General features: G+C 57.8%; 4 protein-coding genes across 4 annotated transcripts; 2 read left to right on the top strand and 2 right to left on the bottom strand.

Moving 5' to 3' along the window:
* Positions 1–359: 359 nt before the first annotated feature.
* BESB_029990 (dense granule protein GRA12) lies at positions 360–3,087 on the bottom strand (the record flags this gene model as incomplete). Its single annotated transcript, XM_029361667.1, has 3 exons — positions 360–732; positions 1,430–1,927; positions 2,657–3,087. 3 exons carry the CDS (start codon positions 3,085–3,087, stop codon positions 360–362), a joined length of 1,302 nt encoding a protein of 433 aa, XP_029215134.1.
* Positions 3,088–4,983: 1,896 nt separating this feature from the next.
* Positions 4,984–7,134, bottom strand: BESB_029980 (uncharacterized protein; the record flags this gene model as incomplete). The annotated part of the gene is made up of 3 exons (XM_029361666.1): positions 4,984–5,416; positions 5,898–6,392; positions 6,770–7,134. 3 exons carry the CDS (start codon positions 7,132–7,134, stop codon positions 4,984–4,986), a joined length of 1,293 nt encoding a protein of 430 aa, XP_029215133.1.
* A 3,673-nt stretch (positions 7,135–10,807) lies between these two features.
* BESB_029970 (uncharacterized protein) lies at positions 10,808–17,001 on the top strand (the record flags this gene model as incomplete). Its single annotated transcript, XM_029361665.1, has 11 exons — positions 10,808–11,013; positions 11,186–11,246; positions 11,952–12,067; positions 12,465–12,646; positions 12,907–13,094; positions 13,555–13,715; positions 14,277–14,498; positions 14,910–14,981; positions 15,463–15,544; positions 16,336–16,428; positions 16,801–17,001. The coding sequence occupies 11 exons, from the start codon at positions 10,808–10,810 to the stop codon at positions 16,999–17,001; spliced, it is 1,584 nt and encodes a 527-aa protein (XP_029215132.1).
* Positions 17,002–19,584: 2,583 nt separating this feature from the next.
* Positions 19,585–24,530, top strand: BESB_029960 (uncharacterized protein; the record flags this gene model as incomplete). The annotated part of the gene is made up of 4 exons (XM_029361664.1): positions 19,585–19,672; positions 19,895–21,711; positions 21,869–22,808; positions 23,263–24,530. The coding sequence occupies 4 exons, from the start codon at positions 19,585–19,587 to the stop codon at positions 24,528–24,530; spliced, it is 4,113 nt and encodes a 1,370-aa protein (XP_029215131.1).
* Positions 24,531–25,102: the final 572 nt, after the last annotated feature.

The raw sequence follows: 25,102 nt of genomic DNA, 5'->3' as shown, positions 1-25,102 counted from the left end.
CGATCTCCACCTCGACTCGCCTCCAGAGGCCCGCCGCGGCGAAGCGACGGGCCGCGCACGGGTCACTCGTGCCCACACATTTTGAATAGATGCATTCAACTACACGCCTGCGTGGAGGCTGCCCTCGAGGTAAAAAGCCCTAATTTTCAGTGCCTGCTTGCCAACGGCCGCAGTCTCCGCCGAAAAACGCACCTTCCCGTACGCGCAGATAGGGAGGCTCGTCTACAAGAACATGTGTGTATCCATACGAAGACTTAATTGTATATATAAATCTAAATAGATATATATATATATATATATGCCGCTGCGTAAATGAAGAGACCGCAAGGACTCGGACTCGAACAGGGGCCGGGCAGCACTCAATTTTGCTTGGCTTCTTCGTTAGCGAGGGTGGCAGCAATTCGCTTCAGGAAGACGAGAACATCGAATGCCACTTTGGCGATTCGCACCTTTCTCGCCATGCGCGTCGTGCGGATGTACAGGGGCACGATTTGCGGGTCGTTGTCGAGAACCAGTGTGCCGGGGATGTTCGTGTCTGCAAAGATCACGCCCTCGGTGACGACGTAACTCAGTGCCGGCGCCTCCCCATTGAAGAAGTCGATGCCTGTAACCGTCAGCTTGACAGACTGCATCATGTGCGCCCGAAACGCCCCGTACGGGTCGTTCGCCGCCTGCCCCGCCAGAAACTGGCACAAACTCAGCCCGTTGATAACACTCCGCACCCGGAAGCGCCTGCGAAAAACATGACCCACACGCCGCACAAACGTGCTTGCATAGGACTCATCTATCTGTCTCCATCTCGCCCCACACACACACACACACACACAAATTTATACACAGAAATGCATACACATGTATGCATATACTTACCTACGATCCAATACATATATATGTACACATGTGTGTACATATGTTCTACATATATATACATATATATGCGTACATACCACACACGTATACATATATATATATTCAAACATGTACTCATGAGAGCATCTCGCAAACGCCCTGGACGTCAGCGACAACGGGGTCTGCGTCACTGCCGCCCGCGAGGCCCGGCGTGAGACAGCGCGCGCGCTGCCCCGCGGACAGCCATGCAGATCTCCCGCGCTACCTGCGCCGGCAACCGGAGCTGAGAGTTCGCGTGGCGAGCAGACGGCGAGGCGAGGCGGGTACGGCCGGCGACCGCAAAGTCGTCCAGTCAGCCTTCCACTGCTGGTTCCACGTCACTGCGCGCAGCTCAGGCAGGCGTTCCCTGGTCATGGCCAGCCCAGAGAGGTTGTTGTTTCATCTGGGTCACGTGAGAGGCTGAACGGACTTCATTGGCATGTGCACGCGATCTGGCTGGTCGCGAAGACACTCCCCACCGGTTCGAGAGCCCCGCGAGCGCTCTGCTAAACCCTAGACCTCCGGCAGAGGACGGCCTTACGAGCGGAAGTAGCAGGTGGCGCCGTCGAGCCAGAAGTCGTTGAGCGAGGCGTTGATGACGAAGACTCCTTTGGCGATGGCGTAGAGCAGGTTGGCGATGTCGACTAAATCCCCTCGCTCAAGGTGTGTCGAGAGCTTCGCGACTTTCCCGCCGGCGCCGATGCCTCCGATGATGCCGGAGAGGACGGTGCGCTTGCTTGCGCTCTGCTGCTGGACGGCTGTGTGGAAATTTGCCGCGGGCGCGAGGAGGAGGAACACGTCGGTGCTGCTGTAGGACATTGGGTCCGCGGAAAAAACTGATTCCAGCTCGCTGAAGAGACCGTAGCCGTTCTTAGGCGCCACATACTTGAACGTCGCCATCATCCACGGCATCGCGTTGCCCAAGCGATTGTCGTGCCACAGATCCAAGTACCTGGACGTCACGATCACGCGGAAAGGCGGAAACCTGGTGACCGTGCTTTTAAGCTTCTCCACCACGTTCAGCATCGACACACGCCCTCTGCAGATAATCCGAGCCCGACCCCCACACAGAAGACACCACACACACACATACACACACACACACACACGCACACGCACGCGAAATATGAGATTGCTGCTGCGCCTGCGTTGCGCGACGCGGGTTTGATCTTCGCCTCGCTCTCAGGTTTCTCAACCTCCAGGAGAGGGGGCGGCGCGCTCCACGACAAACTGCAGCTGAGCAGGACTCCGGCCGCTGCGCTGTTGGCGGGCGCCTCGAGTGAACCGGAGGACTCCGCACGGGCACCCGAGCCCCTTGCGCGCACCCGCCGCCTGCATTCTTCAGCATCTCGAAGATCGACGCGCGTCAAGCGGCGCTTTTAAGAGGATGCCTCAAGCGCTCCGCGGCCCGTCCCCCCCCGCCCCCCCCCCCCCCCCCCCCAGATGTGGCGACTTCCGCGGTGCTCTCTGTGCTGTCTCTGTCGGCGAGAGAGCGGAGGAAGCGGAAAGCGGTTTTCAGCCGCGCTGCGGGAGTCAGTGGAGAGGCGCGCGGTCTGTCGCCCCGATAGAAGAAGGCAAGATTCGCAAAGCAGCGACTTTTCCACGCAGGCGAATGTGCAGACGCACGGTACGGAGAGCACCAGCACGATAGTCTGCGGCTCTACGTGCGGCCGCTGTCCCAAACGCTTTGCCGAGGCGAGCGAGAGGCCGCTCAGCAGCGCAGGCCTGCAAAGAGGTCTGTAGATGGGAACCCCGCCGGATGACTCACTTGGCAGCCTGATGGGCCTTCGCCCACGCGACGCGGCGCATCTGGTGCTGCCTGAAGAGGTTGTCTAGCCAGGCGCAGAGGAGCGGCCCCGTTTGGTCGGTTCGCAGGACTTGAGCCTTCATGTAGTCCGCGCCGAGCTCGGGATCCACGACGAGGTTGCCTCCAGCGCCCACGTAGCAGGCGTCGCCAGTGAATTTCCATTTGTAGTTTTCAATGTGCATCTGCAGCGCCCCCCGGTACCCACTCTCAAAAAACAGACCGACCTCGCTGAGAGCGCCCAACGCCGCGAGGCAGAGGCTCACAGAAAGCAAGACGGGCAGCAGACATACGGGCACCCTCTTCCATCGTCGCCCAGCCCGCGCGGCGGGTTCGAGCCCCTCCTCCCCGCCCCGAGTCGCAGCGGAGAAGCGCCCGTCAAGGAGTGCCACCATCTTGCCTAGACGCACTTTCTTCGCAAATCGGCTTCGCCGCCAGCAGGAAAACCTGGAGAGAACCGTTAAATCCGGACGGAATCAGGAAAAGGGCTGCGGAGGAAAAAGTTTGGCGTCGGCACACCGGTGGCTCCTGACGGCATCCAAGGCAGTGTGGCGCTGCCGCCACGGGACAAGCTTGGAACCCCCAGAGATGCGGACGTTCCCCTCGCAAAATGGGTAGATTCGCACGCATCCCATAACGGCTAAATACTGCAAGAATGCAAAGAGACGTTTCGTTCCGCGGAAGGGCCTGCTGCCAGCTTGGGTGCTGCTCGCTCGCCTACCACCGGCGACCGCGGACGCGCCGTAGCGGCCACGGCACTTGGCGCGGCTCGAACAAACGATGAACAACCCCCCCGACAACGCCGGGAAACCCCGTCCTTGAAAATCCCTCCGCTCGTCAACACGCGCGACTGCAACATGCGTTCCACAAATTCTGCCGCTTTTCTTTCTGCCGCTGCCGCGTGCTGCTTGTGAGAGTCCGTCTCTCTCCCGGGTAAACCGCGCACGACGTGGCATACTCGATCTTGCTGCATGCGGATCCGACGGCTGGCAACGGTCGTGCAGGCTCGACGCGAAGGGCGCCGCCGCACGTCCCTTCCTCCTCCATGCCAACCCCCGCCCTGGGGTCCCAGGCAGGCATTCCTTGGAGTTAGTTCAGTACAGTGTCCTCGAAGGCGTTTTGTGAATCTCTGAGTAGCAGCCCAGTTTCGCAGCGTTGAAGCGCCGCCTACGGCCCACGAAGTTCATTATCGCAGCACGCGGACGCTGCGCCCGCGACTGCACGCGAAAGACACGTTCAAATCGTTGGCCGCGGGGGGTTATAAAATACACTCTTGCCGGCGCTCTCGGGAATCCATACGGAGCACGAGAATACTGGTGTCTCTTGTATTAAAGAATAACGAACCTACAGGGCAGCTTGCTGCCACGTCGCCCGGCGGTGGGGCAGTTGCAAACGCGCATTCATTCCCTTGCTATCTGTAAAGGGACCGCTGTCGGGATTTCTGGCAGCCACATCAATCGGGGGAAGCACTCCCAACGGAAGGTGAGCAAATGCCATGCTACGGGGCTTGTTCTGCAACTTTTATCCCAACTGCGTGACACCGCGACCGTCAGCCCCTTAGATGCGGCCCCTAGCTGACTGACTCTCCAGGCTCGTCACCGGCCGACGGCATAACGCTGATCGTCTGCACTGCCAGCATCACCCTCCCATGTCATCTCTCAGGCGAGGTCTATTCCAGTTCAAAGCAAAGTGGTCTCGCGTCGCCGACTCTGACGCCATACGGGATTGTATCCCCAGCAAGAAGGCACAAGCTTGAAAGCAGTTCTTAGCCCCCCGCTTGATGGCAAATCATAAGAAAGCGCACGAAGCATGTGCGATCGGCTGTTTTCGACACGTTGTGCAGCGCGGTGAAGCATCCTTCTCAGCCTGTTCGAAGCCAGGCCGATCCAGAAAAAGGTAAACACGCGGATCTTTTACTGTCAAAACACTTCACGTCACATGCGCTGCACTGTTCAGGATAACTCTACGCAGCCGATCTCTGTATGGAACTGCGGAAACGGGTGTGTTTTTGCGAGGCCTCCGCCACTGGACTCCTGGGGTGAAACCCGGTGCAACGTCCAACTGTGTCTCCTGGATCTCCCCCGAGCACGTACTTGCAATCAAATAAGGCACACCTACGAAGGACTCCCATCATACTCAACCAGCTACTCAGTTGCCGCAGCGTGTCAGTCAAAAGCACACATTTAAAGCTGCGTGACCAGTACTGTTGGTGTGAACTGCCACGAATACCATGGCACACGGACATCTAAAAAACTGTAAAGATAACGACTTTGCACGCCCCCCAGCGAAGGTCATCTGGCACCGAGTTCCCCGCGAGAGGCCGCGAGGATACGTGACATTTCCCTCCTCCTCGCGACTTCTTCCTTAGCATCGTATACTGCCATACCGGTCTCGGCAACAAAGTGGAAAAACTTCAACAAGGATACGGTCCACCGGACTTTTCGCGCCGCTTTGACCGTTCCCACATACTTAGGAATCACCGTCGGGTCTGTGACAAGCTCCATTACGACAGGGGCGTCATTGACACCTCCAAAAATCAACCCTTCTGTCACTATTGCTTGGAAAGTGGGACGGCGGTAATTGAAGAAGTCGACGGCTGTGACACTCACAGCAACTGACTTCCTTTTCTCTGCTTTGTAAAGCGCCCATAGTCCTCTGCCGCCTCGATTTGCCACAAACTGGCATAGTGGCACGCCATTAATGAGCGTTGTTACTGCCAACCTCCTGAGCACGCGCAAGAAGCCAGAAAACACCTATTTCCATATAGTGAAAGTCCTTTCTCGTGCAGGGGATGGATGAATACTTCCAACTGCCAATTTGTCCAACACTGAAATTCTCTGTGCGCCACCATGGAGGGGAGAAGCGACCTGACTGTCTTTCGACAACCAAACCGTGCCGAATCACGCTGGAGGTTCATGCTAACACTATGCATTGGCGGCAAGCAGTTGCTAGAAGCAGCGTATTGACCCTTCAGCGTGCTAGGACCTTTGCTCGTTAGGAAAGCTCACAACCAAACAAACTTCATCTAAACAGCGACGGTGTCTAGTGTATCTTACTAAAAATGACGCCCCTACACACAGTCACGCTGCAGATTCGTAGAAACGCTGGCACGTGTGCAAACCACACTTCGCTTCCTGTATCAAAGAAAGCTGCGGCAAGTAGTGAAATGCGTCTCACTGGAGTGAACGAAAAACCCGGCACTTACGAAAGAATGTAGCATTCGGTGCCTTTCAGCCAAAAGTCACCAATCGCAAACTTCATCGTCAGTACGTTTTCAGCCAAAGCATAGATGAGCTGCCCTAATTGGAACACCTGGACAACTGGTGACTTCTTGTCCCCCGCCAGTATCGCGTGGCCTACTCCTGTGCCACTTGCTAAGGCCGATAACAGGATCGCCTTCTCTTTACCGAGATCCACATACTGGTTGAAGGTGGGCGGGGGGCTTAGAAGGATGTGTACCACTGCTGCCGTCCCAGATGACGGGTTCATAGAAAAAACGGGGGATATGTGCGAGAAAAGACCGTATCCGTTCTCCGGAAGCGTGTACTCAAACCTCGCCATGATCCACGGCAGAGGATTCCCCCACCTATCGTCGTGCCACAGGTCAAAGTACCTCACAGTCACCGTGACCGTAAATACGGGAAAAGAAGCAACGGCCTTCTTCAGTTTTTTCAGAACGTTAAACACTGACACGCTGCTCCTGCAGGCAGCACAGAGCCGTGCGCGCACCACATGTAAAAGAGGGGATGTTCGATACGCACCGTCGCAGGCTACACGGAACGCTCAACATTTTCTCCGTACGAGTTGGCACCGGACACAAAGAAGGCACGTCTACCGCCCAGAAAATAGAAGTGGATCCAGGGCGGAACCTGGGATTATGTCAACCCTGACGAAGGCGAACCAAGGCCTCCAGTCCACACTAAGGCAAATAAAAGCTGATCGGTAGTTCACTTTTTCCGGCCGGAGCCTGTTGAAACAAGAGCCGCCGGCACGTCTCAAGCTATGAACAACATTTTGGACCTCCGCCTGATGACTAGAAGTCCTCTGAATTTGATGCCGCCCAGTGTCGTCACTTACTTGGATTTCTGATGCTCAGCTTCCCATGCTTTCTTTTGCGCCATATGCTCCGTATACGTGTTCTCTAGCCACGCACAAAGACGCGGCCCTGTGTAGTTGGTGATCAGTTCCTGCGTCCTCATGAAATCATGATCAAGCGTGGGATCGACGACCAGATGGCGGGGGCGGCCCACAAAACACGCTCCAGCATCCATACTCCAGTTATGTCCACGAGATTCCATGACGAATTCCTTGTTGATTCCGCCGAGAAGCAGACCGACCTCAGCCGACACATGTGAAATACTCACGACACCGACCCATGCCACTGCGGCATAGAGGACGGACCGAGCGAAAACCGCTCCGCCCATCCTGGCGAGAAAACCCATTTTCGGTGCCGTCACTCGAGAAACAATGCCCCGCCCGAACGACGAAGGACGGCACAGCCTTAAAACGTGACCGCGTGAACGCGCAGACCTGTAGAAATTAGCGACAAAACGATCCAGTGGGAAGACAACGGCCGGTAACTATATTTCCGAAGTAGGAGCCGTTCGCAGCAGCTCGTCAGGCCTCCTCGATTCCCGTTACGCCTACAAACCGCCACCCTCCAGACGACACAATCACGCAGCACACTACGTTCGGCACTTGAAAATACCTGTTGTGGAAAGTTCTGCTGCGTCACGCCGAACTGTCTACTTGCCAAGTATCCATGAGCCCTGCTAAGCGTCTCTCCTGCTGACGCTGCGATCATAAAATCTGCGTCTCGTCGCATTTCGTACCAGGAGTCTGGTGGTCAGTCGCATGCAACCAGTATGCCGACTAGTTTATGGACGTGCTGTACGGAATTCACGGCTTGAATGAGAGAATTCACACCACGCTTGCGTGCACTATCCCTCCAGAGCGGAAGCACGTCTGCGGAACGGCGCAAATGGAGTAGTCAATCACCTATATGTCTGAACTGCGGCACCGTTTCGTTTTTGCGAGTGCGGTCGTTCAGGATGGACGTAAGTAAACCTGACTTACGCGCTATGACACTTGCAAAGACGAGCTGTCGGAGAACAGAGCGAACCGTGAACCATGCGTTTATGCAGTCGGATCACATGCCCAGATGGCTTAGAGCGAAGGACGAGCATATTGAAACACTTTGCCGCCACTGCCTTTTTTTTTAACCGGGGCTTTCGGCGGCATGGCGATGGGGGGTGCGAGGACTACAGCACGAATGCGGAAGCGAGGCTTTAATTGCAGCTGTCAGTCGTGGCTGTCCAAATATTTGTTTTGGTGAATGATGCCATTCACGTCGAGGGGCGGCGTATTTTCCGTCGATGACGACGCGCTAGGGGCGTCCTCGATTCGGATCCATTTCAACAGCCGGGAGCGGGAACGGTCACACATATTCGAGGGCGCCATGTGACTTGTTACGCAGGCCTACGGATAGCTCGATCCAGTCTTTCACTTAGCATCGACACGGACGGTACTCCTACGAGCGTGTGTACCCAAGGCAAACTAACGCTGACCGCCTGTTATGGGCTGAGTTTGGCAGCATCCAGGCGTTGTCACGATGGCACATATGAAAAAAGGCGCTACCGCCAATATGAGCTCCCAAGATTGAATGCCGATGCCTCCACAGACGGGGCCATTTTCAGCGTGCAACGTACAGGCGCCGGCTCGGAGACAGACTATAAGTCATTCATGCTAGCCAATGCGCAGTCCTGTTTGCACGTGGGTACGCATTAGTGTCCTGCGGCCTCCTCCCCACTTCTGTTCAGAATTCCAGTTCGCCGGCAACTGGCCTTGGCTGAAGGCGTTGAAACTTTCCACTTTCTGGCCACGTACCGGCGCTTCATGGAGGGGGAGCATGCCACATGAACGGGTAGCAAGCAAAAGCCCAAGGAAAAAGTGCACTGACTGGCGATTCGAGATAAGGGGTGAGAGCGCTTTCGCCTGATGCTCATAGGTTCACGCGATTATCAGCCGCTGCTGGGTTCTCTGCAACACACAAATGGAGAATCCACTCACCTGCAGTACACACGTCATTGATGAAGCAGTTCAGAAACGTGCTACGCCTGAATCTGCATGGTGCAGCATCTACCACGTAAGCTGGGGTCGGAGACATCCAAAAGCCGAGGACAGCGCGGGCAAGATACAACAGCCTGTTAGACTGCCTCTCAGCACGAGGAGGAACACGAGTCAGATGCGGGCCTGCGGAGGAGTGTTCACACTTTACAGTGGCCGCTGCCTGCATATGCGTGTGCGTTGCCATCGGGGCATGCCAGACGGGCAGCATATCGATGCCTTTCCTTCACGAAGCAGCTATTACGCGCCCACACGTGAGCCCTTTTGACGGAGTAGAACTCCCTACGCGGGAAGGGATAAATGCATTCTACATCTACGCTGGCTCGATAACACTTACATCAGCTCGTATGCGGGGACTAAATAGCTGCCATGCCAACTCTCTGCGTGTGAACACAGTTCTTAGTGCACACCGTCGCCACGCGGCCCGTGCGCATGATTTGAAGAAACCCCTTGTTTTTTTTTCTCGAATCCACTGCTTGCACCCCAATCGTATGTAGTGCGCCAGTCCTGTCATCTCCAAACGGCATGCCGTCGGGATCCCTTCTGTGTGAACCGTGCGTCCAGAGTGTTTCAGGGCGATGTGTCAGTGCCTGCCCCCGGACTGTTCACTGAGTGCGCAGGATATACTTCCTCAGTTCCGCCACTTGAAGATCCACGGCCACCTCTACACTGCAGGAGCTCCTTTGTTCACTTTTTCTCGGTGAGACGCGTTTTTTCTCGAAATCAGTTACGCAGGAACTGGAAGCGTGCCCGTTTCGATGCCATTGCACACCGAAAGCATCGATTCGTTCTTTGCCGCATGCGCGCGTGTCATGTGGCAGACTTTTTGCGCAGCAAGCTCAGCCGCCGGCTCTGTGACTTGTGCCTAGCACTAGCGGAAGAACGCAACTCTCTTCTCTAACAGCACTTCGAAGGTTGGGCTTCCCTTGTTTTCAGGTGCCCGGTGGTGGCACGCGCACCTTGCTCCTCACTTCCCGGAAGATTTTCACTTCCGGCAGCAGCAAGCCTCCTAGACTTGCCACTAATCCTCGGTTCGTCTCGTGGCCCCCCCAGGCAGATCGCGCTCATGTTTGCTTTCCACAAAAGACCGTCGAGCGGAGATCCCATTGGACATGCACTTGCGATCTAAAACTCGCGTGTTTCGGTGAGGAAGTGCCCTCCAAGTGCCTTGTGTGCCTTCCAAACAGCACCCCGAGGCCCCCAGGCCTAGCCGGCACACGCAACGCCGTCGTCGGCCCCTAGTCGACTCCCGCAGGAAAGCCCTCAAATCTGACCTGCGAACGAACACTAAACAGATAGAGCGGATGAACAACGTCCACGGGTGCACGCAACCAATGCCCACGTGGTGGTCTTGTAAGGTGGAGATGTGTATCTATTAGCGGATGTGCAGGTGCACGGGAGGCACAGGTGCATCCACACTGAGAAGCAGTACATGGTTGTATATGTATTTATATTTGAAGTGCAATCTCAACAACTCGTAGACTCTTTTGTTTTGGAGTAGAACCGTGAGTGCGTCTTACACATCAAGTCTCCTGGGAATCCTGCGTGTCTTTGGTCGCCTTCGAATTTCCTCTCGCCGTTCCTCTCGCATGTTTTTCCTCAGGCCTTCAGCGTAGCCGGCGGTCACCTGACACACTTCGGGGCCTCGACAAAGTGAAAAACAGGGATTCAGCCTCTGGGCATCGCCACGCGAAGTGCGGCGACCGCGCGGGTCAAATGTTTCGCCGCGTCCGCCTCCTCTCTTGTGCGGCTCCTTCACCATCTCCTTCGTCGGCTTCTTCCTGTGTCCGCGTGCGAGTCACTTATTGGGCACCCTACGGGTCCCTCCCTGTCTCCACGGTCTCCGCAACCGCGGTCACGTCCCCTTTGCAGTCGCGCCGCTAGGCCTCTGGCTTGGCGATGCCACGCCGACACCGAAGGAAGCGTCTGCGCTGCGTCGTCGCGTGGCGCCTGCACCGCGTCGCTCTCTCGCGCGGTAAAGTGGGCAGGATGCCTCGCGAAGTTGTCGTGTTTCAGATTGGGCAATGCGGAAATCAGATAGGGTCGCAGTTCTGGCAAACTGTGCTGGAAGAGCATGCAGCCGCCGCGCGGGCGCGCGCGGGCGCGACTGCCCCGGGGCGACCCCCAGGGCTCCAGTCTGCGGTGCCCCTCTTCGACGCGTCGATGTCGACATTCTTTCGAAACGTCGACGCCAGGTGCGCGCCTTAGACACACGGCGGCGACTTGAGATATATGCGCCTGAGGCGGCGGGCGTGCCTTTGCAGGTTGTTCTCGACGCGAGGGCTGCCTCTGGGAAGCCGTGCGTTCTCGATCCTCGCCGCAGAGGATGGTGCCGGTGTGTCGGTGCCTGTCCCTTGCCGCGCGCAGGCACCCCGACTACCGCGACCTCAGGGGAGACGATCAGCCGATCAAGACTCTAAAGGCCCGCGTGAGTCCCTCAGCCTTCGCCGTTTGTCCGCTCAAGCGGTTTGCCATGCCCGAGACGTGTGGCTGCGCAGTGAAAACCTTTTCTACACGATCTTCGCTCGCTATCTCGAAGACACTCTCTCCACATACAGGCTAGCTTGTGTCCGTCTAAACGGGGCGTGAGGCCCCGGTTACCAGTCAGCTTGCGCAACCCGAGCCCGCGTCGTGCGATGATCTCCTAAAGTTCCCTCAGCAGCACGGGATGCGTAGCCTTTATCTCTGCTCCGCTCGCGTGTGGGCCTTGGCTGGAACCAACGTGCGCGGCTGGCGATCTCCCCTGCGTACAACGAAGGAGAGACTTGCGGACACCCCGCAGACCAAACCCTCGAAACTTCCACTCTGTGGGCAGCGCCGACCAGACGCGCGGAGAGACCTGCGACTCTGGAGACGCACGCGCTGCAGACTCTCCAGGCAACCCTAGCTCACGGGTGCAAGCATGTAGATTCAAGTCCCATGCCCACATACTTACGCGGCAGTCCACACATTTGCATTTATATACATACACATATGTATGAACATTCATTGATGCATGCGTGGGTGGTGAGCAACGAGCGTCCCTTGGTCTCGCCATAGCCACAGGCGCAGCCGCACACAAAGAGGAAAGGATCGATTGCTTCAGCTTGCGCTCTGAAGCGGCCTTCAGGTGTCTCCGTCTTTTTTGCGCCAGGCGATTCTCATCGACACGGAGGAAGGCGTGCTGAACGCGGCTCGCCGCAGCGCTCTTGGCTCTCTCTTCGACGAGCGGCAGATCGTCGCAGACGTCTCCGGTGCGGGAAATAACTGGTGAGAGCGCCGAAGCACCGCGGCCTCGCTGGCGAACTCTTCCTCGCGGACCAGCTCCGCGTGGGCGTGGGAGAACTTTTCAAACGTTTCATCGGTTCAGTTGTCTTACAAAAAGAATATAATTGTGGACGTTCATCATGGGGAGTCATCGCTTCGTCGCTCTGCCTCAAGGCCCTCAGCTTTTCACATAGGCTCGCCTGACCCCTCGACGCAGGCCCAGCGGCGCTGGACGCCTTCGGGAACTCACGGTCGAGCTCACCATGCTCTCCGCTGCACCCGAAGCGCCCGACGTGAGCAGCACGCGGGTTTGCTTGGCTTCCCGCGCGCGCGCCATCCTTCGGTTGTGGGTTCAGCGTTCTCGGAAGGCGCTGGGGCTACCGCACACGCGTGCCTGGAGCGTCGCGGTGCTTGCTGAGCGCGGGGCTCACGGCTACTGTGAGTACGGGCGCGGCTTCCGGCCGCAGCTCTGCGAGGCCGCGCGGCGGGCCCTCGAGCACGCGGACTCCATACAGGCCTTCCTGCTGCTGCACTCCCTTGGCGGGGGCACGGGCTCCGGACTGGGGAGCTACGTCGTCGAGAGTACGTCCAGCGAACCCCGTTTCTCGTCGGCCTGGACAGCAGGCGCGCTCTCCGCGTTCGCGTGCCCATTGCCGGCTTTACGCGGACGAGTACCCTCCGCGCGCGCCCTGCCTCTGCGCCGCGCCTCACTCCTTCGTGTCTCCGCGTGCGCGCCCGCGCACGCAGAGGTCGAGGTGTTGGCGTGTGAGGACGTTGGAGCAGAGGGGGGCGGTGGCCTGCGCTCACGTCGTCGCGCTGTCGGCTGTGTTGCCTCCGCGCAGTGCTGGCGGAAGAGCTCCCTGAAGTGCCGCGCTTCTGCTGCTCGATCGTCCCTTCGCCCGTGGGCGCCGACGACGTGGTGACTTCGCCTTACAACAGCGTTCTTGCTCTCGCGTACCTGCGGGAGCACGCTTCCTGCGTGCTCCCCGTGTCCAACGACGCGCTGATCAAAATATGCGAAGCGAGCGAGGTAAGCACACCTTGGGCCGGGGCGAATCCGCCCCAGGCAGGGCCTCAGCGCCCCGCACGGAAGGCTCGCTGCTCGCGCGAACCTGGCACAACACCACCCCCCTTTAGGCACATACATCTGGAGTTTCGAGACGGTGAACCGCGCGTCAGACGTGGGGTCTCTGTCCTCTCGACGACCCTTCCCAGAAAGCGCACTGAACCAGCCGCCGCGCATGCTCAGCCATGTACAGATATTTTCTGGCTTAGCGACCCTCGCATGCGCCTCTGCGTTCGCGCGCGGCGGAGTGTCCCGTCCAGAGGAGGTTCTCAGGCGTCGATACTCAGCGCCCATGAGGTAGTGGGGCGGTTGACTTTCGCGCTCAGCCGCCTGGCAGTCCTTTCCTTCTTGGTCCTCCACCTCCCGACCCCTCCCCCGCGTTTGCCGATGCATCGTTTGTGTCCCTCTGCGTTCTGTCACTCAGCCGCGCCCCAAACTCACGGCGTGGGACTCCACTCTGCCGCGCCGCAGCCGCACGCCGCGCGAAGGCGAGCGCGTCGACAGGCGCAGACCGCGGGTGCGGAACGACGGGGCCTTTGACAAGATGAACGGCCTCGTCGCGCGTGCGCTGGCGCAGTTGACCTGGTGAGCGCGGCGCAGGCCCACACGCGGACTCGCACCGGTTTTTTACCAGAATCCTGTTTTTAACGCACACCTTTAAAAAACAATCGGACGAAAAGCTAGCACGGAAAGGCCACAAGCAAGGCGCAGGGAAGCGAATAGATTGAGGAAATCCACGTGCCGAACGGGCGAGACGCGTGGCCGCATTTACGCTCATCGCGCCGAGCGTGAACTCCGGGCACCCTTGGGCGGTTTGTAAGCCGCGTTCATGCGCAGGCAGGCAGCCCCTGCCCTCCCCCTCCTCCCCCCTTCTGGACAAACAGGCACGCGTCCACATGTACTCTTCGTTGAACTTACTAGAGCGAGAATGCTTCTACGTGCTCAGTCCACGACACGGGCGACACATAGGGAGCTATTCGACGTTTTTTTAGAAAACCGGCATGTGCGGACGAACGGCACGGCAGCCACTACGGAACGCCCTGTAGGGTTTGCGCTCGCTTGATACTGCATTTTTAAACGCCGCACAGCCGGTTTGCGGGAGCCAAGCCAGCTTAGAACGCGTGTCTGTAGTTCACGTGTATTTAGCTCTCTTCGCTTCGACGGAAGCTTGAGCGTGGACCTCGACGACATCACAACGAACCTTGTCCCGTACCCCGGCCTGCACTTTCTGCTTTCGTCTCTCGCGCCTCTCGCGGGCGTCGCACCTGAACGTGGGGCTGCTTCCGTCGAGCGCACGTTCGCGCAGCGTGTCGCAGACCTCCTGGCCTCCAGTAACCAACTGTTTGCTAGCCAGCCCATGCGCAGCCTGTAGGTGAAACCGCGAGAAAGACAGGAAGGCGGAATGAGCACAGGAGGGCAGAAGGGAAAGAGCGCCACACTACAAGGCGATTCCCTGCCACCAGAAAAGAAAAGACGCCGATCGGCAATCGAGTCAAACAGAGACCTCCTTTGCCCGCACCCGGCGGGAAGAAGGCGACTGTCACCTCACGAGTGTATGACTGCGGGGCCTTGTAGGCAGCCCTAAATCAGGGATCCACGTGCATATCTGCGCCTTTACTTATGGATGCCTATCGCAGCCTCGCAAGTAGACGGATTACACGCGCTGGCGTGCAAAGCGATGTCAACCTGGTATGGCGTGGATGCTCGACGAGGAAAGCGGAAGAGAGGGAGATTCCATTCGCCTCGTGGTGCGGTGCGTGACGCCCGTGTTTCACTCAGGTGTCTCGCCTCCGCCTTCCTCGCACGCGGACCGCTCATCTCTGTTTCCAGCTTGATCCATAATGTAGCAAAGTGAGCGAAGACGCACACCTCCTGGAAGCTGGACGTCGGTGTCGATATGTACAAAGATGCATCTGTATCTACGTGCTCTGATGGGCTATATTGGGTCACCAGAGAAGCGCGAAATGCCGCGGGATGAACTCTATCAGGTACTTTCAACAGCATTTCCTTCACGCTACGCGCGGCTTCAATGACGTTGAAGTAGCGTTATCAAGGTATTCACCTGCTGTTTCGACGGAAGCCTGCGTGCACGAGTTGGCTTCAGAACGAAACAGGGAGGTCCCTGCAGGGCCGCACGACACGGTGTCGTGCCGTCGCACGTACATCTGTATGTGCCCTGTCACCCCTTCGCCGGGCAAATACCGGATCACTACATTTTCCCCCAAAACGAGGATTTGGGATCTTCACTGTGGCTCGGTTGTCTCCCAACACTGACGCTGTGCACGCCTCTGCCGGTGTCTGCCTTCACCCTTCCCCCTGTGCGTTTCTCCAGACTGAGACGGAAACTGAGGCTGCTGAGCTTCAACCAAGACGCCACGAGATTCGGCTTGTGCGCAGTCGCGCCGCAGGGCCAGGTGAAACGAACGACACGAAACATGTACCCAGGTGGCAATTGCCTGTCTACCGTGGCTTCTACGAAGAAAAAAGCAGTGGGAAAAAGAGCGTCTTCCCCAGAAAAGTAGCGACGCACAGACGCGTGGGGCGTCTTTTCCAGCTTAGGCACACTCGCGAGAAGCGGGGAAGGCGAGGAGTTCAGAGCACGAGATGGGGAACTTGTACATTTTCGCCGCAACGTAAAAGCCGTTTCGCCTCGTCCCTTGCATTTGATTGTGGTCTGCGTAGGCGGGTTGTCGGTCTCCGCTATTCGCCCTACGCTACGTTATGCCTCTTTTAGACACATTTTCAGGGGTGCCCTGGGAAGACAGGGACGCGGCGACGGCGGCACGTGGCCTCCTTACAGCATCTATCTATATCGACACACAATTGCATCTATTCGCGTTTCTGTGTCACTCCACCCATACAACAAAAGATTCATACACTGGGCAATTACGGCAGAAAGCGAAAGAAGTGCCTCTGAAGACTGGATCCCGAGTCGACAGCCTATACACCGACGAGTGAAAAAAGAGACGAGAAAAAGCTCCGAGGAGCGCGGACACGCCAAACGAGAGCATGCTTGAGAGAGTCTGGGGTAGGACGCGTGGAAGAGAGCCGCCAGGCATACGGCGCAACTACATTCCTCAATGGCAAGATGCTTTGGCCGTCTTTCCGCAGCCTTCACACCAACTTCTACGCCCTTGTGTGTAAACACGTTTTCCTCGCTGCGAGGTGTTTTCAACGTCAATATTCATTTGCTTCGCGTTTTCAGCCTTACGGCCTTCTCGCACTCCTGAACTCGTGTGAGGTTGCGCACCTCTTCTCAACCGTGCACGGACGCTTCAACCAGCTGTTCACGCGGAAGGTAAGTCTTTGTCTCTATGCACCGCCGTTCGCCTCTGCTGGGCCTAGACGACGACTTTTTGGATGGGGGTCGGCGGCGGTCCGGCTCGAGCGTATATCTGGGCGTGTGCCTATGAGTATTAAAACTCCACACTTGGGAAAGCATGGCTCTCCATCTGCTTTTGTGTTTCCCGCTTTCTCATAGCCATGTTCTCTTAAGCGTTGCTGCCCTCCCTCAATGATAGAGCAGGCGACCACAAGACCTGATCCTTCCACATATGCGTAAGTTTGCTTCCGGCTCCACTGAAATGCGTTATTTTTCATTCTGTGTAAGATGCTGCTGCCGTGAAGCATGCCCTGGTTTGCTTTGTCGGCCTCGTCCGTGCATTTACAGGCCCATTTGCACCATTACGACCACTACATGGATCGCGGTGCTTTCGAGGCAGCTTCTGAGTCGGTGTTGAGCTTGGTTGCAGATTATTCGTATCTGAATCGTACCCACGGCCCCTCTCCGGCTTACCTGCCGGCTTCCACGCACTTTTCTCGTCCTTGCTCGCTCTATGCTTGGCCGCCCGCCTTGTGTGCTCCACGGTAGGCCCCGGCCGCTTCTTTTGTCCTCTGATCCTCTGTTACTCTCTCCCCGGACTCCGCCACACGCCCCCCGCTCGTTCGACCGAGACCGTCTCTAACGTCCCAAAAAACGACCCGGGTGCTAGCATTGCCACGTGCACGAGGGGACTCCTGTGTGATGCAAAACTGAGTGAACCGCCTGTGAACCCTGTGGCATCATCGGGACAAAAGCGACATGAAGTCGTATACGATAGATCATGACTTTGGCAGACCGGCGGAGGCACGACGCGAGCCGGAATATGCATACTCATGATGAAGACGCACCAAATGAGGAGCGGGCTCAGAAAGCGAGAGGCGGCCCCCAGGCAAACCACGCAAAAGGACGCGAAAGCCTGACGGAAGAAGCTGTGAGAATGGCATTCACAAGAAGTGGAACAAGGTCGTTTTCTGCAGATCAGGAGGAAACAAATCTTGATACACTGGATGCCGTACAAGAAGGAAAACGCCTCCCGCGCGAGGAGGGGGGAGACCCCCGCTCCTGGCGAAGACGCACAAGCGAGCCGGAAGCGAATCACGCACTTGTGAAAGAGACAACACTTTGTGGAAGATACCGAAGACTTTTTTGAGTCCCAGGACACGCATCACTGTCTTCCGTTCCTCGTGGTGCGGATCATCTGCTAGCCGCCCGTCCGTTCGTGTCTGTCGCGATTGCCTGTGCCGCGGGAACATTTCTCTGGCACTTGAGCCGTGCGATTATTCCTTGCACCAGTCCGTGTGCAAAAGACAGCAAGCGAAGACTGCTGCCAGAGTGGAGCAGAAACAGGGGCGGGTGCTGAAAGAGACACGCAGGTGTAAGCCCGTACACACATAGCCACACACCACTTCGTGTCGCCGCTTGCGGGATCTCGCGGAAGAGGACGAGGCGCGACGACATGGGGACAGAAGCTACTGAGTCCCGTGCAGAGGAGGCTTAGGCTCATAATTATAACCTAACCCTAAATGCATCTAAATACATCTCCATAGCTGTTTATAATGCAGGTGTGTGCGCACTCCACAAGAGACGTGAGCAGGCACCGAGCCACAGTTTTGGGAGCGGCGGGGACAGCTTACCTCTGCACACGCCTTACGACGGATCAGAAGGAAGATATAAGGGACTCACCCGGCGTGGTCGCACGCTTCGTTGTTTGACTGCAGCCACAGTCTCGGGACCTGACAGTTCGCTGAGTCAGAGACCCAGCGTTTCATACGGATGACGCGGGAGGTTCCCTGGTGTGGTGAAACTGGGTGCCCCCCAGTTCCCTGACAGTGTGCTGGTAATTGCATGTCTAGGGCTGTACTTGCCGGTAATTGCAACAGCGGAATTGCAAATCCGTAGAAGCATGGCCGGCTGGTGCAGCGTGAAGACACCAAGACAGATAGGGTGCACCTGTAGGAGAAGGCAAAGTGGAAAGCGCGACTCGTGACGATGCTGGGGCTGCAGCTTCACAGCGCGGCCACCAGGATGCCCAGCGGATTCCCCTAAAGACGAGGAACTGCTGCACCAGTGATTCCGCGTTTAAGCACCATAGCGAAGGCGACAACCTCTGAAAAGCAGACGCCTCCCGCTAAGGACAGTGCCGATTAGCGCTACAATAGAAGCACGGCCGGAGCGCGACGCACGGGCCGCGCATCAGGTGCGGGAGCGGCGTATGCAGGAATTTGTGCCTGGCACGTCGAGCGTGCGGCGCATGGCGTCGCAGTTACAGCTTTCTACGCCGTGCGTACGTTTCTCCGTAGATTTCTGGCGAGTTCCAACTTGGGGTATCGCCTCCTTTGAAGGGAAGAACCACCGTCCGCCGTCATGAATGTCCCCAGCAGGCGCTACTGAAGTTCGTTTTGGCCGTCTGAGCATGCAAGACTGTAGTAGGCGGAGAACCGCTTGGGTCCACGCTGTGGACAAAAGACGTTGGGGCAAATATGGAAGATCGGCTGCGCTGGAGCAAAGCTTTGGGAGTGTTCTTCACTCACAGCATCAACCACGGAACGTGCAGGTTGAAGCCGCTTCTCGAATAAAAAGGCTATGAGACTAGAACGCCCCGCTTTTGGGTGCCGGTGAGCCTGAGATTTAGGGTCTCCAGGGGCGGTGTTGGAATGCCTCTGGGCTCAAGGGGCTATAATCGGGCTCAGGATTCCGCTCGCACGCAGCCATTCTTGTGGCCAGAGATCAGAAAGGAGGCTAGGGATGATGCTTGTTCTTGAGATCGTCTTGTGGAGTACAAGCCCTGACGACAGAAAACTTTCTGTCGCTCACGTCCATGGTGGGACTGCTGAACCAAGTAACTTGGCTCTCGCTGCGCATGTACCGGATGCTGCGACGGTGCAGTGCGACAGAGATCATCCACTGGTCTGCGCCCGAGGGAGCCGCGGCATGATCTGACCCGCATGTCTGTAACGCTCAAGCGCCCGCTCAATGGTCGACTAGTCACGTCAGCTGCGGTGATGTGATACGCAACACAGTTCAGTTCGTGAAAGACAACTAGGAAGCAAACGTCTTTTTTCAGTTTTCGACGGTGAACACGGCCGCTCTACCAGAGCGGGGGCCACTGGAAACACGGCGGGCGCAACGCACATGTGTGCGCCTCGGTACGTGTCAGGCACACCGAACAGCATGGGGGGATCGCCGCTCACATACCGGCGCGTGGACAAGCAGATTACTGGTAATCGTGCGCAGAATTTTGCCACGTTCCAAGCAAGAATGTCGAAGCGCCGGCGACTTTCTCGGGCGTTGCTTGGCTTCTGGTTGATAGTGCTGAGTGCCACGCCACGCCGTTCGCCAAGTACGACGACCGTGGACACATCTACATGCGAACAAAACAGGTCAGCACCTGCACAGGGCATCCGCACGTTTTTTCGGTCAACTGGCGTGATCTTCGCAACAGCTAGTAATTCTACGGGGAGCAATGGGACTCCGCAAGAACATGACGGCCGATCGTCCCCACTCCGTGGTGCCCCACATTCGCGGGCAGAGTCACCGACTGACCCCAACCCTACGCCGGAATCACAGCAGAGCATTTTCACTCAAGGCTGGTCTCCTGAGTCCCTCCACCATCAGACCGAAACCGTCAGCCTGACGCCTGAGGCGTCCCCATATGGATCCCTCAGCGAACAGGTAGGAGCCGGCGACCCGGTGGGTGCGGGACTATTGCCTGGGTTCCCAACAAGAGGGGACGAAGGCCTCTTCATGGCTCTTGAAGATGTGTCGCCCCCGAGATCCCCTTCTGAGACGACCGGATCGTTCATGCTGACCGGTGATATGTTCCCCTCTTGGTCGCCCAGCGGACACCTGGAAACACGCGACCTTGTGGCCGCGGGACTCTTGCCTGAGTCCCCCACAGGAGGCGGAGGCCTCGTCATGGGACTTGAGGGGCTGCCTCCAAGCCTTCCGTTTGAGGGGACCGCATCGTTCATGACGACTGGGGGGGGAATGCCGTCAGAATCATTCAGCGGAAGGCTAGGAACGGGGAACCGGATGGCTCATGGGCTTTCGCCTCGGTCTCCCACCGGAGCGGACGGCGGCCACTACATCCCTCTGGAAGAGGTGTCGTCTGGACCCCCATCTGACGGGACCGGGTTGGTCATGAACACAGAAGAAGAGTCCCCACGCTCAACCAGCGAACAGGTAGAAACAGACGCCTCAATAGCTGGGGGACTGTCGCAGGGGTCCCCTACAGGAGGGGGCGGAGGCCTCGTCATGGTTGTGGAGGAGGTGTCGTCTGGCCCCGCATCTGACGGGACCGGGTTGGTCATGAACACAGAAGAAGAGTCCCCACGCTCAACCAGCGAACAGGTAGAAACAGACGCCTCAATAGCTGGGGGACTGTCGCAGGGGTCCCCCACAGGAGGGGGCGGAGGCCTCGTCATGGTTGTGGAGGAGGTGTCGTCTGGCCCCGCATCTGACGGGACCGGGTTGGTCATGAACACAGAAGAAGAGTCCCCACGCTCAACCAGCGAACAGGTAGAAACAGACGCCTCAATAGCTGGGGGACTGTCGCAGGGGTCCCCCACAGGAGGGGGCGGAGGCCTCGTCATGGTTGTGGAGGAGGTGTCGTCTGGCCCCGCATCTGACGGGACCGGGTTGGTCATGAACACAGAAGAAGAGTCCCCACGCTCAACCAGCGAACAGGTAGAAACAGACGCCTCAATAGCTGGGGGACAGTCGCCGGTTATCCCCTCCAGCGTGGAAGGAGACCTCTACAGAGCTCGGGAGGCGGTGTGGCGAGGCCCTTCACCTCAGGGGACCGGATCGGTGATGATGAGAGGCGAGGGGCTCCCGTCAGGGTCGCTTAGCGAGCAGACAGGAACAGGCACCTCGAGTACTGAGGGACTGTTGCCGGGGGCCCGGACAAGAGGGGGCGAAGGCCACTTCATGGCGTTGGAGAGGGCATCACCTGAACTACCCAGTGGACTGAGAGTGTCAGACACTACCGGGACTGGTGTCGCGCCGGCAGGGTGCTTCGGGGAACGGGAGATAACACTCATTGGGCCCGTTGCGAGATCGGGAGTGCTCACCTCTCCCGATGAGGTGCAAATAGCGATCGAGGACCTCGTGCGGAGGTCCGACTGGGCCAGAGCGCGTTTGATAGCCGCAAGGAACCGAGTGCTTGCTGACCATGCGCTGCATGGGACGCATGTCGACACCGATACACTACACAGAGAACACGAACAGGAGAGAACCGCGCAGAAAGAAGTCCCTGGGGTAAGCGACTATTTGCGTAGCCTGACTCTTCCCGTGGTGGTATCCCGCCTGCTTTCCCACAGTTAGGCCGATGCGGGTTCGTGTCTCTGCTCTCGTGAGAGCGTCGGTGATGTGAATCTACTTTCGAATATCTGTGTGTGACTGTGGTGATTGGTAGACCGTGGATTTATCAACAAAAAGAAGCCAGCCAGAGGGCAGTCCGGCGAGAGCTCCAATGGCGTCTCTGCGTACAAGTGCAGAAGAACTGCAAGACGCTCCGTCGAGAATGGATCTTGTCACTGCCCAAATCAGAGCGGCGACAGGCGACCTGTTCGCCAGGGTTGCAGGGGGCAACCCGCCAGGCACAGAGGATGCGCTGTTTCATCCCCAGCAACAAGGTGATCCAACCGTCGCTGCAATGCAGATGCACTGTAGCCTGGCGCCGGACGGCACCCGTATGCAAGTGTTCTCCGCGCATGAGGACCGTCCCACCTCCCATGTACACGCCGAACACACTGAAGCGGAGATGGAAGTGGTGTTACGTGAAATACGGAGCATAAGAGCAAGGAGACGCCGAGTGGCGAAAAATGCAGCAGCAGCTAGGGATCGCCTGCGACGATCACAGGAGAGCAGACCCGCCGGAAGGTCTGAGGAGGCGGAGATGTGGGAAGAGGATTTTGAAAAACTTGTCCGGTCTAAAGAGGCACTCGTCGAGAAAATCGACCGAGATCTTGAATGCAAGAGATCCCAGCTCGCAGAGCTCCGTTCTGCGTTGATTGCGAGATCTCCATGGGCTCAGTCATTCAGTCGGACGCGGGAAACATCTGAGGCATCGGCATCACATGCAAGTCTTACTCGTGAAGCCAGTACGCAAAAAGGAGATCTTCCCAGTGACGCAGCCTCGACCACAGGCACTCCTCCTGTTTGTTCCACCGTCGCACAGTCGGGCCCGCGGCACCGTGTCACCCGATTCATACGGAGCTCGCGGGAAACAGACTTCACTGATGAGGGAGCCCCGCTCTTGCACCAAGGCTCTTGGCTACGCACAATGGGACACGCGATGGCGCCCTCAGCAGGCGCGGATCCGCAGCCAGCAGAAGACTTCGCTGCAATCTCAGGTGAGACGATCGCTTTCGCTTTTTCTTTTGCCTTGGAAGTGTATTGGGCAAATGCAAAATTATCCGATACTGGCCGGACAACCTCTCTCACACGCTGTTTTCACGCTGGCATGATCAGCCCGAGCCTCTTCGGCTCTGTAAGAGCATGTGTGTGCGCATACGGCCTCGCTTGAACACTGTGTTACCAAATTTGAACCAGTGTGTATGATGGGGAGTGGGAGAGTAAGGGAACGCAGAGATACGTTTTTCTGTGCTGAGTGACGCAAGCGTGTGCTACCAAATCCGCCGGGCTACCGTAGGCTGGTAAACTTTGAGTACCGGGAGAGTTGTTAGGCCGTCCGGCTATCCTGTACAGCGAGTCGGGTTGCGCGCGTAACGAGGGCCAGTGTTCACACTGTGTTCTGGCCAATTGCACTGTAACGTTGTTTCGTGATGCTTGTGACGCGAGCGCCAGATGCCGCGGAGAGGCGCGAGAGCCCTACCGTGCGGCCAGTGTCATCAGCGTCGTCTTCTACACCATACGACACGTTCGTCGGAATGCCGGCGGCTGAGGCATCTCTCACTGCGGAATTCCGAAAGCGCCCGCATGCCGGGAAGGGTTCAGGCGTCGTGCATCCAGCATCGGCTGTAGTCGAAGGAGCCTTTCAGTCCCTAACAGAAGACGTCCAACATGGTCCCATTGAACCCGAGCCAAAAAAAAGACGAAACCGGCGTTTTCCACGGATGCCTCGACGGCTACGACGCGAGTCCGCCGATGAGGGCGGCGTCGATGAGGCACCCGAGTGGATACTGGATTATCCCTCGGCAGAAACTGGACATGAAACACTGGGCGAAGGCGTAAGTAGGAACGAGCAGGCGCAGGGGCGTGCCGCGGGCGGCTTTTTCGGGACATCACGGTCTTCTGGCCCGGCCGCCTTACCTTTGGATCCGCCGCCTGTCTTCGCGCGCGTAGAACCTCCGGCTCCTCTAAGGGCGGCCCGAGAGATGGCACTGCAACTTCCGTGCTCGTACGCTGCAGACTGGGAGCTGAGGAGCCACCTACAAGACTTCGATACTTTGTCACAGCAGCGTGTAATTCGCAGAACTGGGCCGCCCCTGGTGGCGCCTGTAGAGTACCTGTCACGCAGTCAGCCCACAGAGCATCGCAGAACCAAGGATCCTCTGCTGCGGGTTCGATCGCCATTGGAGACCCCTGATTCCTTGATAGCAGGAATGTGGTGGGGTGGGTCGAATCCCGCTTCGATTAGCGCAAGCGGAATACCTACCCCTGCCTACGACTCACTGCGTTATAGCGGAGCGCAGCCGCTACCGCTTCTTCCACCCCCGCCCTCCTTCACGCGGCTCGCCGACCCGGACAACCCCGAAAGGCGCGGATGGAGCGCACTGACATGGCCCTCGCTTGCTCTAAGAGGCTTTCCGCCGTTACCTTGGGCACCGGTTCCTAGGCTGGATTGTTCGACCGATTGGGTCCGTCATTTTGTAGCAACCACCGCGCAGTCTGCTTACCACGTAGAAGCGTGCAGCGTTTCGGCCACGCCCTTCCGTTCGGCCCTCGTGGCAGGTTTAGATGGGAGCTCCGGCGAGTTTGCTGGGCAGACTAACGATCGCCAGCGGGCATCTGCGCAGGGTAGAGTCCAGCCAGGCTCGGCGCCGGGCGAGCAGACTACCGCCATTCGGCCACGGCGAAGGGGCGGTGTACGACGGCGATACAAAGACTACTAGGGGGCGGCGTTGTGTGCGTAATTAGGGACCAGACTTCTGCGTGCGCTGGAACCCGAATGCTCCTTCATGCTTCTAGCCAACGTGGAGAGTCCCCTGGTGGGGCACCGCTCAGTCCCGTGAAGTAGAAGGTCGAACAGAACCATTCCCAGTGCAAGCGGCTTCCTTGAGCCGCCGATGCCAGCAGATGCACGGAAGTCAGCGAGGGTGTATGCAATTTCAATCGTTCTCGACAAGCCGTGGTCACTGGGGGTGGGGACTTGGAGGGAGCATAACGCCAAGCGCAGTCACAGGACTGTATCTCCCTTCTACCCACACGTCACGGAACTGGGAAGCCGTGCCTAATGCAGACTTCCGCAGATATGTGATAGCCTTTTCAGACGCTCCGCGATAGACGAGTGTGAATCGGCACCGGCGAAACAGAAGCATGGCACACACACGGAACCCCGAAACACGGAGGAGACTGCAATACGCGGAGGTAGGGCAGGCCACCGTTCCAGGGCCCTGAGCGGTTTTTCTGGCTTCACGTTGAGTCATCAGTATCGATGGCGGATAGTGAAGCGTGGATTCCAATG

This window comes from Besnoitia besnoiti, chromosome XIII, assembly GCF_002563875.1.
Source record: "Besnoitia besnoiti strain Bb-Ger1 chromosome XIII, whole genome shotgun sequence".
In the NCBI taxonomy this organism is placed as follows: domain Eukaryota; phylum Apicomplexa; class Conoidasida; order Eucoccidiorida; family Sarcocystidae; genus Besnoitia; species Besnoitia besnoiti.
The sequence above is the reverse complement of the archived record's forward strand: the minus strand, read 5'-3'. Positions and strand labels throughout refer to the sequence as shown.